Genomic DNA, 13,432 nt, shown 5'->3' on the forward strand with positions numbered 1-13,432 from the left:
AGTCACAATCAAAGAATAATTTTAGTGGAACATTAGTTTTTATTCAATCCGTGAGCTCAGTAGCATAATTCGATTATTTGAAGAATTAAAGTGTCTCCTGCAAAGAGAAGTGTACATCAGTGTAGAGGTATTTGTATCATGGTATTCTGTAGTTCTAAAACATTTATTGATGTAAAATAGGTATGCAAGTACAATCTTTATACAATTGCTATCTAAACTGTTTACAGCAACATCTTTCATCCACATCCACACTATTTCTCTGCAATTCACAATTAAGTGCCTGGCAGAGGGTTCATCAAACCACTTTTAAGCTATTTCTCTACTACTCCACGCACAAACAGTGCGGGAGTAAAACAAACACTTAAATCTCTGCTTGTGAGCTCTGATTTTTATTCTTTTATTACGACGATCATTTCTCCCTATGCAGGTGGGTGCCAAAAAATATATATATTCGCATCCACAGTAGAACGTTGGTGATAGAAATTTCACAAGACGACGATGCCACAACAAAATTGTCTGTTTTAATGACCGACACCTTAACTCACATATCATACCCTATTTCAAAATTAAACAAAATGAGCTGTCATTCTTTGAATTTTTTCGATGTCATCAATCAATCCTGTCTGATACAGACACCACACCACACAGCAATACTCCAGAAGAACAAGAGCAAGTGTAGTATAGGCAGCCTCTTAAGTACAGCTGTTGTATTTTCTAAGTGTTATGCAAATAAATCACAGTCTTTCCATTCCTTTCCCCACAACATTATGTAAGTGACTTTCCCCACAGCATTATCTATGTGATTGTTCCAATTTAAGTTATGCACAATTTGAATCCCTATGTATTTAGTTGAACTCACAGGCTTTAAATTTGTGTCATTTATTGCATAATCAAAATTTATCTGAATTCTTTTGATATTCATCTGGCAGAGTTGTCAATTTTCATTATTTAGAGTCAACTGTCACTTTTCACACCACACAAGTATCTTGCTTAAATTATTTTGCAACTGGTTTTGATCATCTCACGACTTTACAAAACAATAAATGACAGCATCAGCAGCTTCTCAAATTATCTCCTAAATCATTTATATAGATAAGGAACAGACTATTCACTGGGGAACTTCAGATATTACTTCTGTTTTATTTGATGACTTTCAGTCAGTTACTACCAACTGCAACCTTTCTGACAGTAAATCACGAATTGAGTCACACAACGAGAAGATACTTAGTAGACACACAATTTGATCAGAATTCTAAATTATTTAATGTCTTATTAGTAAAAGCCAGTGTGTGCCAGACTTAACCAATCTGTATAAATGTATGGTTGACTGATGCTACATTCTTCATTGAAGTTTAAGCATTTTATTGCTATGACCTTATATTAGTAACTAGCTGTTAGCCGTGGCTGTGTTCACTTATCAGTAGTTTTCTTATGATGAGTGATAGTGAGCGAGTAAGATGTTGTGCATGTGATGATGTCAGCTGTCATCAAGTTACTACTTGTTCTGGCAAGCACGTCTAGTGGTGTGTGCGCACCTCCCAACCCCCAATGCTCCACAGCCACGGCGTCATGTGCACCACTGTGAGGAGATGTGTGGGCAGAGGTGCTCACCTACATGGCGATTCAAAAACATTTTTACATACTGACATGGCACAACGGGCATACAACAAGGATCAGTAATCATGCAGGAAACGAAAGTAGCAAATGCCCTGAGAGGGTGCTACAGTCACATATGGACTGGTATCATTGGAGAGTGTTTAATTGGGACAGGCATTTTCGCAGACCCACTTGATCATCACACATATCTAGTATTCCTGCAAGAGTTTCTGCCAGACATACTGAATGATGTTCCCATGCTTATTTGTCTTCACATTCAATTTCAGCATGACTGAGCTCCCATGCATTTCAGCAGACATGTGACGTCAAATACACAGGTAAACTTTCCCGGCTGCTGGATTGGTCCCAGTGGGCCAGTTACATGGCTACCACACTCACCCAATTCTTCCTGTAGGGGTACCTGGAAGGCCCAGTGTATGAAACATGTGTTACACCACTGGAGGATGAAGTGGGCATGATTGTTGCAGCAGCAGGATGTCTTCAATATACACCAGGTATCTCAGAGGGTGCGCCATTCAGTGCAGCATCAATGTCACATGTGTCTTGATGCAGGACAAAACTTGGAGCGTATCATGTAACAGGCGTTCATTTGTAGCATGTGATTAAATAACTGCAACACTATTTAGTACCTCCAGATGGCTTTCGCAACCCTCAGTTGCTGTGTGATTACTGATCCTTTGTATTCCCAATGTGTCATGTCACTTTGTAACTTTTTTTAAAAAATATATAAATCACTCTGTATGCATTGTGCTACTGAAGTAACTATACATCGTACAACGTGGACGTTGTGCAACAAATGTAATAATGTTCTTCCTCAGGATCTCCGTACCAAATTTTATTGCAGTCAGCTCATCAGTTTAGTTGTGAAATCATAACAGCTAGAATTACTTTCTCGTTTAATAATATCAGTATAGAAAAATGAATTAAACATGCTGAAGATTGTATAAGCATTGTATTCTTTATGTTGAATCATATTATGTAGAAAATATCAATCAATAAAAGCATTTTCACAAATATGACACAGTTGAGACGTCAAAGAGTAAACAGTTTTTTTAAAGAGTAAATATGTGTCCTCGTGTCGCATTATAAAATTTTAATTATAACGTACCCTTGCACCAATTTTGATGAAGTAATCCTATATCCTGTTCCAAGCTATGCTCAAGTTACATGTGAAAGCCTCATGAAAATACACCTAGTAATTTTGGAGATCAGCATATTCAAACAGACAGATACGACTGTTCTACAGTTTTATTATTAGTAGAGATGAAGACAGATTAGGCTTATATTAAATACCTTTGACACGTTCCTCATCAGGGGTAATAGTAGCACATTTGATTCCAACATTGTGCTTCAGAATAGCATGCGCAGCATCAATAGTAACTTGATCATTAGTGGCATCTCTGTGAGGCAATCCCAGATCATAGTACAATATCTCCACCTGAAATAAATCCATTGTTCGAAAATAAATATAAATGCGCCATAGATAGGATAAAAGAGTCACCACCAAATCAAGGCTGAAACAGCAAGCACCAACTTAAGTAACAAATATTACTATTTTTAAACTACAATATTCTTATAAAGGAGTCTTTCAGCTGTACTGATTTCAAATAAAATATACACCTGTGATAATTTTCTATACCAGAAATGATTCTCTAAGCAGGACCTATGGAATATTATTATACAATTTAATGTTTACTATATGTTTAAGTCACTACAGACAATATGATAATCTCTTTTTTCAAAAGATTCTCCAGAGGAATGGTTTAATTACATTGAGAACTGGTATCACATTCTGAAAGTACTATTATGGATTTGGATTATTTGTGCCCACCTTCAGATATGGAAGTATCAGCGTTTCTTTAATTTTAGCCCATATTATACGTGTCATTTCATCTCCATCTAGATCCACCACAGGCTTTTTCACTTCAATTCGTTTTCCAGAAGAATCTGTAACAAGCAATGTACACAATTTTTTATGAAGAGAACATGCTTTCCACAAAAGTATTTTACTGAAAATAAATCACTAACATCACTAAACATAACGACAATAACAACACAATAATAAAGAATAGGAAAGACAATTTCAAAGAATTTGAAATAACAGAGAAAGATTTTACTACAAATAAAACAACAAATTTTGAAGATTTCTAAGCCAGAAAAAAATAATAATCCAGAAACAACATGGACAGGAGAAAGTAAAAGACAAAAATGTTAAGGAGTAGGCATAACGATAAAAGTATAAAACAACAAAGAAAGAAGAAGTTGAATAAACTGACAGTATATGCAAACAAACAGCAATATGAAGGAGATTGACAACATTTAGTCTTTTGCATACAAATGATGACAACAGATTAACCAAATAGATCTTCTAACTGCCTTTGGCAAAGAGTCTACAGTCAGTTGGATTCAAGAGATCAAGAAAGACTTAACATTGAAAAAACATAACAAAAGAAGAAATAATGGGAAGAATTTTATAATAAAAGTGTTAAATGGATAGATTCAAAGACAAGAAAAAAATGAGGAATGGTTGAAAGTATATCATGGAGAGGAAAAAGAATCATTGCGAGAAGCTGAATCAATACTGGAGTAAAAATTATCTTCTTATTTCCAAAAGAGGCTTCACTAAAGAATATCAGACTTTCTATCACTGTGTATTTGTAAATGAATTATTTGTGGAGGAATTAAGCATCGCATACAATTAGATATGCGATAGCCAGTTTCAGAATTTAACAAGCAACAGAAGACAAGTTCACATAACAGTATACCGTATCACCAACTTGAACAATTAGGACTTCACGTCTCACTTTGAGTATGGCCATGTGTTTTGAAATCTTCTGTTACTAAATCCCCAGAACATGTATAAAGGAATGAAAAGAGCTGATGCAAAATTAGCTGCAAATAAATAAAAATTTGATTTTTGATGCAACATGGCAAAATTGGCTGCATGGCTGAATATCAAAGAAAAGATAAAATGAAACAAATATGTTCAGTATCCATTTAAGTCATAATATGTAAGCATTGTACAGGACAGCACCTGATACAGAATAATTCTGAAAGAACCACTCCAGTAAATAGATTTTTTGGGGTCAACCGAAAGCTGGGATACACTCATCATCTTTGACTTGTGACTTAACAGTGTTGTGTTACATCATTCAGGCATAGCATGTTTTAAATGGAATGTGTTTGCAAATGCCATTTTGCAGTAAGCGGTGGCGTACAATACTGTAGGATGTTTATCTTTCTCAATTGTTTGGAAGTGATGTTAGTGTGGCATTGGACTTCGTGCTGTGTGTTACTCGGTGTTTTGAGAGTTCATTCTAGTTGCCTTGTCTGTAAGTTGTGTTAATGTCGTTAGTTATTGGCAACTAATTTGTATTAAGTTTGGAAACTTAATTCTTCATGTTGTTAATGGTTTAGAAGTTAATTGTTGCTTAGTATTTTGTAGTGGTTGTATCACGGTGTGTTGTTATTTTGGTCTCATTAGGTTTTGTTACTACTTCTGCTACATGTGGGTTATCGGTATCATGAATGTCGTTTGAGCTATGTATGCCAAGCAAAAATTGCAGTACAGTTACTAGTATTACTGTCTTCGTTTGAACGATTTTGGTCAAGCGAAAAGCAGGATACCAATGGCGTCCTTTTTGAATTTTTTTATTGGCTTGATTGGTGATGGTTTCGTGTACGGCAGTTTTGGCTGAATATTTATTTTGAATGGTGTCGGGGCTGTTACTGTCATGTATTTCGTTAATCCCCGCCCAAAACCCTCTATTTTTTGTGGTTGTCTCGTTAGTTCCAGTTTCGTGTTTTAGTTAAATATTTAGGGTATTATTGTTTTGCAGGTGTCACGAGTAATGATTTGGGCACCATACTCAACACGCTCGAAGCAGGGATGATGACATCGCATGTCAGAGTTGACGAATGGTATCATAACTTTTGGTCCAATACAAAATTTATGCCGTTTTTATTAATTTAAGGAAATTATTAACGCGCTATAATGTTAACCTACTAAACCAAATACGTTCCTACAAAGTACCAGCCTAAGTGTGATATTTGGTTTGAAACGTCATAGTACGTCATTATAAATTGATGACAGCTAGCTGAGTGATTAAAACTGTAATAACAACATAAATATAGTTTGCGAAACGCAACGCAACACTAGACTGCCTCATTGGTCTAAACGTGTGGCGAATTCCTGTGTGCGGCTACCTTACCTCAGTCATTTGCAATTTCTGTTGATAATATTTGCTGTTTACGAACATGTCGCCAATCCCTCGAGCCTACGTAACACTGCACATGATACTATGGGACATTTCTGAGCAATGCATAGTAGGTATCCACGTCTGAACATTCTTTATGCCTGTGGCATTAATGACTGGAAGTATCCTACTAGCAATCATTCCGAGGCTTTACTTGCCAAAATCAACAACCACATGCAGAGCAATGCACTTAAGAAAAAAGCGATATATATATGGTGAAAACCCCATGTCTTCCTACTGTGGTCTGATTATTTTCGAATTTTCAGTAACTTTTAAAGCATTAATAACAAGCACATCCACTCCTACAACATTAGTTTTGTCAACATTTTCGTGTAGTTACTGGCGTCATCCACTTGTTTCTTGAGGCTCTCCGGCCTGTTAAACAGCATCATCGATTAATGGCGCTTTATCGGTTGTTTACTAATCCTGGACTTCGAATATACAGTTCTATGTACTTTGTTTTCGCGAAATTCTATTGTTATTGATGTCCGTACATCCTGCCTCGTACAGGATACATATATACAGAAAGAAAGGGGGGGAGAGAGGGAGGAAGGAAGGAAGAAAGGGGAGGCATTTACTTTTTCTTTCGTATCATGGAATTGCTCACTTAGAATTTCAAGCGCGGACGCTGCAAAATAGCCATCCTACTGTTCCTCCAACACGCGCCTTGCACAATGATCCTGGCGGCGAAATTCTTTCGGCAACGGCTCACCACGTGTGCGCATGCGCGACCAACAAGTTGCGGACGGTCATGCCTCTGACAGATAGCAAGCTGGGGCAAGGACCTTGCGCTTGTACCCGTCCAGCCAGGGCCGGTCGGCGACCCTCGCCAACTACGAAGGCGAGCGGCGCCAGTGTGTCGGCGAGGCTGTCATGTCCCACGCGAAGAGTTCCGAGGCCAAGGCGTTCTCATGAAAGCTGAGAACCCTCAGGATATCTTCGTCAAAAGAAATTACTCTTATTTCCTTTGCAGTCTATAGTTCCCTCGTCTAAACAAGGCGCGTTTTAAGAAAGGCATAGGTCTTCCACACAAAATGTTATTTAGTTCTACATTTCATTCAGCTCGAGGGAAATATACGTAACACCCAGGCTCCTTGTTAAGTCAGGTGGAGGATGAGAATGTACAATGCATTCTTAATATGACACTGCACTGTAGGTTCGCAACATTTCTAAAAAAATGAAGAGCAATATTACAAACTTTGGAGAATGTTTCGATTCCGAATTTGAAATTTTACTGCTGTAGATTGGCGCCAAGAGTGTTGTTGGTTCAAGACGTCTCAGAGGTGGTATCGCTGTGAGGGTTCGGTACCTTCAATTCGTAGTATTGTTATCATCTGACGTAAAGCATTAAGTTACTGTTCGTCAAGCCCAACACTGACAAAATCATGGTGAAACATAATCCCAACGTTGATAACTAAAGCTGTTAGAACCCAACGGGTTTTATCCAGTCAAAGGCCAACAATTTTGGACACTGAACATGTCACGTACCTTCTTCAGCATGGATAATTACCTTACGGTACGGATTATTCTAATAGACAAAACACTGGCTTGGACTACCTCGAAAGTGTAGATTCCCCTTAGCTTAGGTGAGCGAGTTCTCATACGAAAGGAAGGATGGAACCGAACTTCCCAGAGAACCATGGCCACCAAACAGTTCTTCTGGTCAATGAAAAGTAGTTTTATACACACTAAAATAAAAGAGACGAGTAAACCATAATAGTTTATCAAAGGACCATGAGAGCACTTAGATATAGAGGAGTGTTCGATAACAGTCGCCTGCTTTGACCAGCGACATACGAACCGTTCGACGAACGCCGTAAGCAATATGGCGACTGCTTCCTAAAGAAAATTCAGAACCGCTCTTTAATTTATAGCACTTTCTGATAACTGTAGTACAGGAGATATTCCTGTAAAGGTCCTTTTTGAAAATGCAAAAATTTCAACGCAGTTCCTGTGGAGATAGATAAAGATCTTAAAATACACACTGGCAATCGATCGAAAGCAGCTGCAGTCCATTTTCAGCCAGTTCACTGATAGCGGTGATCCTGTCGTGACAGTATGCCGTAACAGTTCGTAGTGTATCTGTTGCCGGAATGAGGATATACCAGACAACGTGGTGATCCAATATTTCACCATTCTCAGATACTTCAAGCGAAAATATGTCCATCTCTACGAAACACTGACACCCACACATACAAGTCTAATTCGCCGCACAGTAACGTAAATCGTAAAAAGTCAGCGATTAAATAGCATTGAGTCAGAGACCATCCAACGCGCTGCTACTTCCCCAGACTACTCGGTTTCTTCACAGTGTAAGTTGTTCTTACCCATAATCTAATTTAGTGATTTCAAACCAGCACGTGGCAGTATTCCAATAAAACTGATCTTCTTTCAGTCATATGAATACGCGGGTACGACATTACGTCCTACAGTTTCTGAAAAAATAATTTGAACAAATGGTGGAATTAAAAAAAAAGGGTCATTTGAACTTCAGTGCCAGATACAAATTCTCTCTTCAACTTCTCGTTAGTCACTAAAAAAATTAAGAAAGTGGACATATAACAAAGGAGAAATATTCTCATAAACATACGAGCCAAATAGCAACATGACGTTCCGTAGACTATTTTTGGCAAATCTTTAAAAGTAGTTTGCTATATTTGTGGTGCTTACATCTTAACGGTGCACATTTAGGCCCGGTCAGATCATTTCTGTTGTTGATATAACAAACGTATCAATGACAACCATCATATTGCCACAATAGTGTGTGTCGTACTGCATGTTCGGAAATAATTAGAACTAAGCTACTAAATGATGCTCGTGTCAGCTATCAAAATTTGATCAGTCTCTCTCGCCATCACCACATTGGACATGCCTTAATCGCATTCATTACAGTTTAACTAACTCTAATGGATGTCGTTCAAGAGCCATTAGAAAAGCTTGTGCCAAGTAGTGAAGCACACTAGTCAAAAGTAAAAAATCAATATATTTATGCCGTCTGGCAAAGATATTACACAAGCAAATAAAGACAATTATCGACCTAACCGTACCTTTCAATGAAACGCTGTCAAAAAACAATCAACGAAAAGGTGCCTTAATAATAACATTTGTTGTTAAAAGACGTCAAGTGATTTGCTTAAGATACCGGGAAAGTTGGGGTCGCAGGTACATACCACTCAAGCACAGGCATACACGGGAGAGGAAAGGAGGGAGGGAGGGGGGGGGGGGGGGGACAAGAGGGGCTCCCTGTAGTGTATTTTATTAATATACTGAGGGGACAGCCACCAGTTCTCTGGGACAAAATAAATTTTTGTTGTTGTTGGCTTCAGTCCTGAGACTGGTTTGGTGCGGCTCTCCATGCGACTATCCTCTGCAAGCTTCTTCATCTCCTAGTACCTACTGCAACCTACAGCCGGCCGCGGTGGTCTCGCGGTTCTAGGCGCGCCGTCCGGAACCGTGGGACTGCTACGGTCGCAGGTTCGAATCCTGCCTCGGGCATGGATGTGTGTGATGTCCTTAGGTTAGTTAGGTTTAAATAGTTCTAAGTTCTAGGGGACTAATGACCACAGCAGTTGAGTCCCATAGTGCTCAGAGGCATTTGAACCTTTTTTTTTTTTTCCCAACCTACATCCTTCTGAATCTGTTTAGTGTATTCATCTCTTGGTCTCCCTCTACGATTTTTACCCTCCACACTGCCCTCCAATACTAAATTGGTGATCCCTTGATGCCTCAGAACATGTCCTACCAACCGATTCCTTCTTCTGGTCAAGTTGTGCCACAAACTTCTCTTCTCCCCAATCCTATTCAATACTTCCTCATTAGTTATGTGATCTACCCATTTAATATTCAGCATTATTCTGTAGCACCACATTTCGAAAGCTTCTATTCTCTTCTTGTCCAAACTATTTATCGTCCATGTTTCACTTCCATACATGGCTACACTCCATACAAATAGTTTCAGAAATGACTTCCTAGCACTTAAATTTTTGTAGCCCCTATAAAATTTAGTTCTCGTGGCATGGCATGACATGCCTCGATGACCAGCTTACTTATATCAAAAATGGCAATTTAGAATCTTCCACCGGCCGGAGTGGCCGTGCGGTTCTAGGCGCTACAGTCTTGAGCCGAGCGACCGCTACGATTCCAATCCTGCCTCGGGCGTGGATGTGTGTGTTGTCCTTAGGTTAGTTAGGTTTAATTAGTTCTAAGTTCTAGGCGACTGATGACCTCAGAAATTAAGTCGCATAGTGCTCAGAGCCATTTTTATAGTCTTCCCCCACCCCCCTCCCTTGCCCCACACCAACTGGACACGCACTCAAGTGGGGAATATAAGACACGATAATTCAGCAACCAATATGCTCCACTCCCGAAGTACCCAAGTACCCACCGGTGCCTGAATCTAAATTTAACTTAAAGATTATTTTCTCTGAGAAGATTATGATGAATTGCAAATGAACGGTTAACACACTTTTACAGTTCTGCTTGGTATCAGTTCTATTCCTACGCTATTCGATTTCTTCGCAGCTCTGTGCAAGGTAAGTGAAGTACATTGGCAGAAAAATATTTTAGAACCAGCTGGGCACAAAAACCAGTTTATTCCTTCTTAAAAGTTAATTTGCAGCGTGACAAACTCTGCTGTGATACAACTCCACCCGGAAAAATCGTTTCTTGACAAAAATATTTATATGTTCACTACCGGTATTAAAATAAATATCATCACATATTTCACTGTTGAAGGAATGTCGACAGTTGTTTTCGATACATCCAGAGTCTGCAGCGCAACAGCTCTCCTTCGTAATAACTGAAATAAAACTCTTCACCGTCAAGTTATTGACGTGCAGGGTCTAACGAGGTATACGGGGAAATTACGCAAACTGTCGAGCTGTCAAGTGAATATATTGCGAATGGAGGTTACAGAATAAAACGAAGGAGAAGATTTACATCGACATTCAATTATATTCAAGATCAACTTCGTCGTACAAGTCCGTTCTAAATTTAAATTTATTGTTTGGAGGTTTAAGCTGAATTAGTCCGTGACACGTTAATGCAAGGCATTGTTTTTGTCCTAGGGTGTGGGCAAATCAAAAATATAGCTCCGCAACTTTCAGAGTGAGATTTCTAATTCTTTTAATTTCAGGTCCCTTCCACTACAATGACAGACGTTAATACTCAGCTAAGCTACCTACGCTGTGTTTTAACAATTGCGGAAGGAGTGACATTCTGCAACGGTTGCTTTATTTGACCGAGGCATGTTGTGAGTTTCATTGTTGGCTTTTGTGTGTCATGTAAAATGTGATACGGAAATAGAACATACATTATGTGCTACAAAAAATTTTGTTGTTTTCTTTTCTATTAATACTATTTGTATGGCAACATACTGCCACATGTGGTAGTAACTACATTTTAAAATCATGATAATAAAATCTGCAATTTACCTGTACGTGAGGTGTAAATCAAGAGCGCAACTCGGTTCTCAGCCGGATACGACGGCCACGGGTCTGGAGGAGGAGGAGGAGGAGGGGTGGGGGTGGGGGGTGTCTAACTGAGAGGGATTAGTTTGTGGGAGATTTGTGCGTTATTATTCTGCTGTCAGGCACGTAACGTTCAGATATATTCGAATACTTCTACGTTTGTCTTTCTATTAGTTTTTTATATTAGCTGGTAACATGAGAAAACCTGAAGCTGCAACGCTACTAGAAACATTTAGAACACATGTATTTTCATTTGCAAGGAGACTGACGCAGAGCAGTGATAATGGTTGTGATAATTCACGCCAAGTAGCTACGTGTAGGGTGACAGTAATTGAACAACATGACATAAAATCGTCATAACTTCTGAACGGTTAGCGTTAGGACATTCAATCTGCACGGTTGGCCGCGGGGCAAGATGTATGGTTTGGTTAAGCGACGAACCCCCACTTTAATTTGGATGGATTTATCAATGAGCAAAATTGGAGCTTCTGGAGACTGAGATCCACACAGAAGTCTCTTCACCCTCAAAGGGTGACTGTGTGGTGTGCTGTGTCCAGTCACGGAATAAACGGTGCGATATTCCTTGATGGTACGGTGACTACCGAGCAGTACGTGAAGGTTTTGGAAGATGATTTCATCCCCATTATCCAAAGTCCGCCTCATTTCGACAATATGTGGTTCATACAAGACGGACTTCGACCCCACGAAGCAGGAGTGTGATGTCCTGGAGGAGCACTTTGGGGACCACGTTCTGGCATGGGTCTTGATTGGCCACCAAATCCCCCGGGTCTGAATACATGCGACTCCTTTTTGTGGGGCTATATCAAAGAGAAGGTGCACATTAATAATTACAAAAACATTACTGAGCTCGAAACAGCTGTTCAGGAGGTCATCGACAGCATCAATGTTCCGAAGCCGAGCGGTCTAGGGCGCTGCAGTCATGAACTGTGTGGCTGGTCCCGGCGGAGGTTCGAGTCCTCCCTCGGGCACTGGTGTGTGTGTGTTCGTCCTTCGGATAATTTAGGTTAAGTAGTGTGTAAGCTTAGGTACTGATGACCTTAGCAGCTAAGTCCCATAAGATTTCATACACATTTGAATTTTTTATTTTATTTTATTTATTTTTTCATTTTTTATTTTTTTTACATGTTCCGGCAGTCTAGCGGGTCACACAGAATTTGACTATACGTCTGCGACACATCATCGCCAATAATGGCAGGCATACCGAAATTCTCTTAACCTAAACTCTAATATCTGTAGTAACATTTACATGTTGAATAAAGTGTGTGCACGCCGCAGTTCGTAACTAAATTACGTTTTTTAAATATAGTTCAAATAAATGTCACCCTGCACATTTACAACGAAGCAATACCCATGTTCTGATTGTTCGAACTGTGTTTGTGACAGGGTAGGATGAGAATTCGGTTCGATTTTCCTTTGTCTTCTACCAGTAGCGTGAAGAGAGAGAGAGAGAGAGAGAGAGAGAGAGAGAGAGAGAGAGAGAGTGTGTGTGTGTGTGTGTGTGTGTGTGTGTGTGTGTGTGTGTTGGAGGAGTATGCATGCTCTATTTGACCTAAATTATGAGCTTCAGAGATAGGATTTGGCATGAAGTGCGCTAATAAAGATAAGGCAGAGTTCACGAGAGAGGCCTGTTGCATCCACTTCAGACCGGCACGTGTTCATGTTATCGGACGATAACTGACCGCAGCCAGATGCTCCGAAAAGGGCGTGTCCGGAATATCCAGAGACCGGTTTCGCAACGTAGAAAGCTCTGCTTTCAAACGGGGTTGCTTCAAACCCTGCTGCAGCTTTCCTGCTTTCTCTTGCGCGAAAAGTGATACCTGTATGAAAGCTAACTTAAGACCAATAATCTTTCCTCTCAGCGGGAAAGGTCAATGAGACGCTTATATGAATCAGACTACTAAAGTTTCACACACAACCAAACACTTATTTTTTAATTTCTTGGCTTTCGGTACGTGTCTATACAATCATATCAACAGTGGAAAGACGATACGACAGTGTGCTTTGACAATTCAGAATATTCTTTAGGGTCAATCCGTACCATGGTACGACACTACAGAGGCTTAGACTTGT

At 39.5% G+C, this 13,432-nt stretch overlaps 1 protein-coding gene across 2 annotated transcripts in view; it reads right to left on the minus strand.

The window, feature by feature from the left end:
* LOC126335242 (isocitrate dehydrogenase [NADP], mitochondrial-like) overlaps window positions 1-13,432 on the minus strand; it is a 114,793-nt gene that overhangs the window by 35,359 nt on the left and 66,002 nt on the right. The window contains exons 1-3 of one of the 2 annotated variants that reach the window (XM_049998281.1): window positions 7,859-8,127; window positions 3,449-3,564; window positions 2,911-3,055 (exon numbers count right to left, since the gene is read on the minus strand). In XM_049998281.1, the coding sequence (XP_049854238.1) occupies window positions 2,911-3,055; window positions 3,449-3,564; window positions 7,859-8,009 (412 nt within the window). In that variant the 5' untranslated portion in view covers window positions 8,010-8,127. Of the gene's footprint in view, window positions 1-2,910; window positions 3,056-3,448; window positions 3,565-7,858; window positions 8,128-13,432 lie in introns of those variants that run through there. The other variant, XM_049998280.1, reaches the window with a different exon arrangement.

The sequence above is a fragment of the Schistocerca gregaria genome, chromosome 2, assembly GCF_023897955.1.
Source record: "Schistocerca gregaria isolate iqSchGreg1 chromosome 2, iqSchGreg1.2, whole genome shotgun sequence".
In the NCBI taxonomy this organism is placed as follows: domain Eukaryota; kingdom Metazoa; phylum Arthropoda; class Insecta; order Orthoptera; family Acrididae; genus Schistocerca; species Schistocerca gregaria.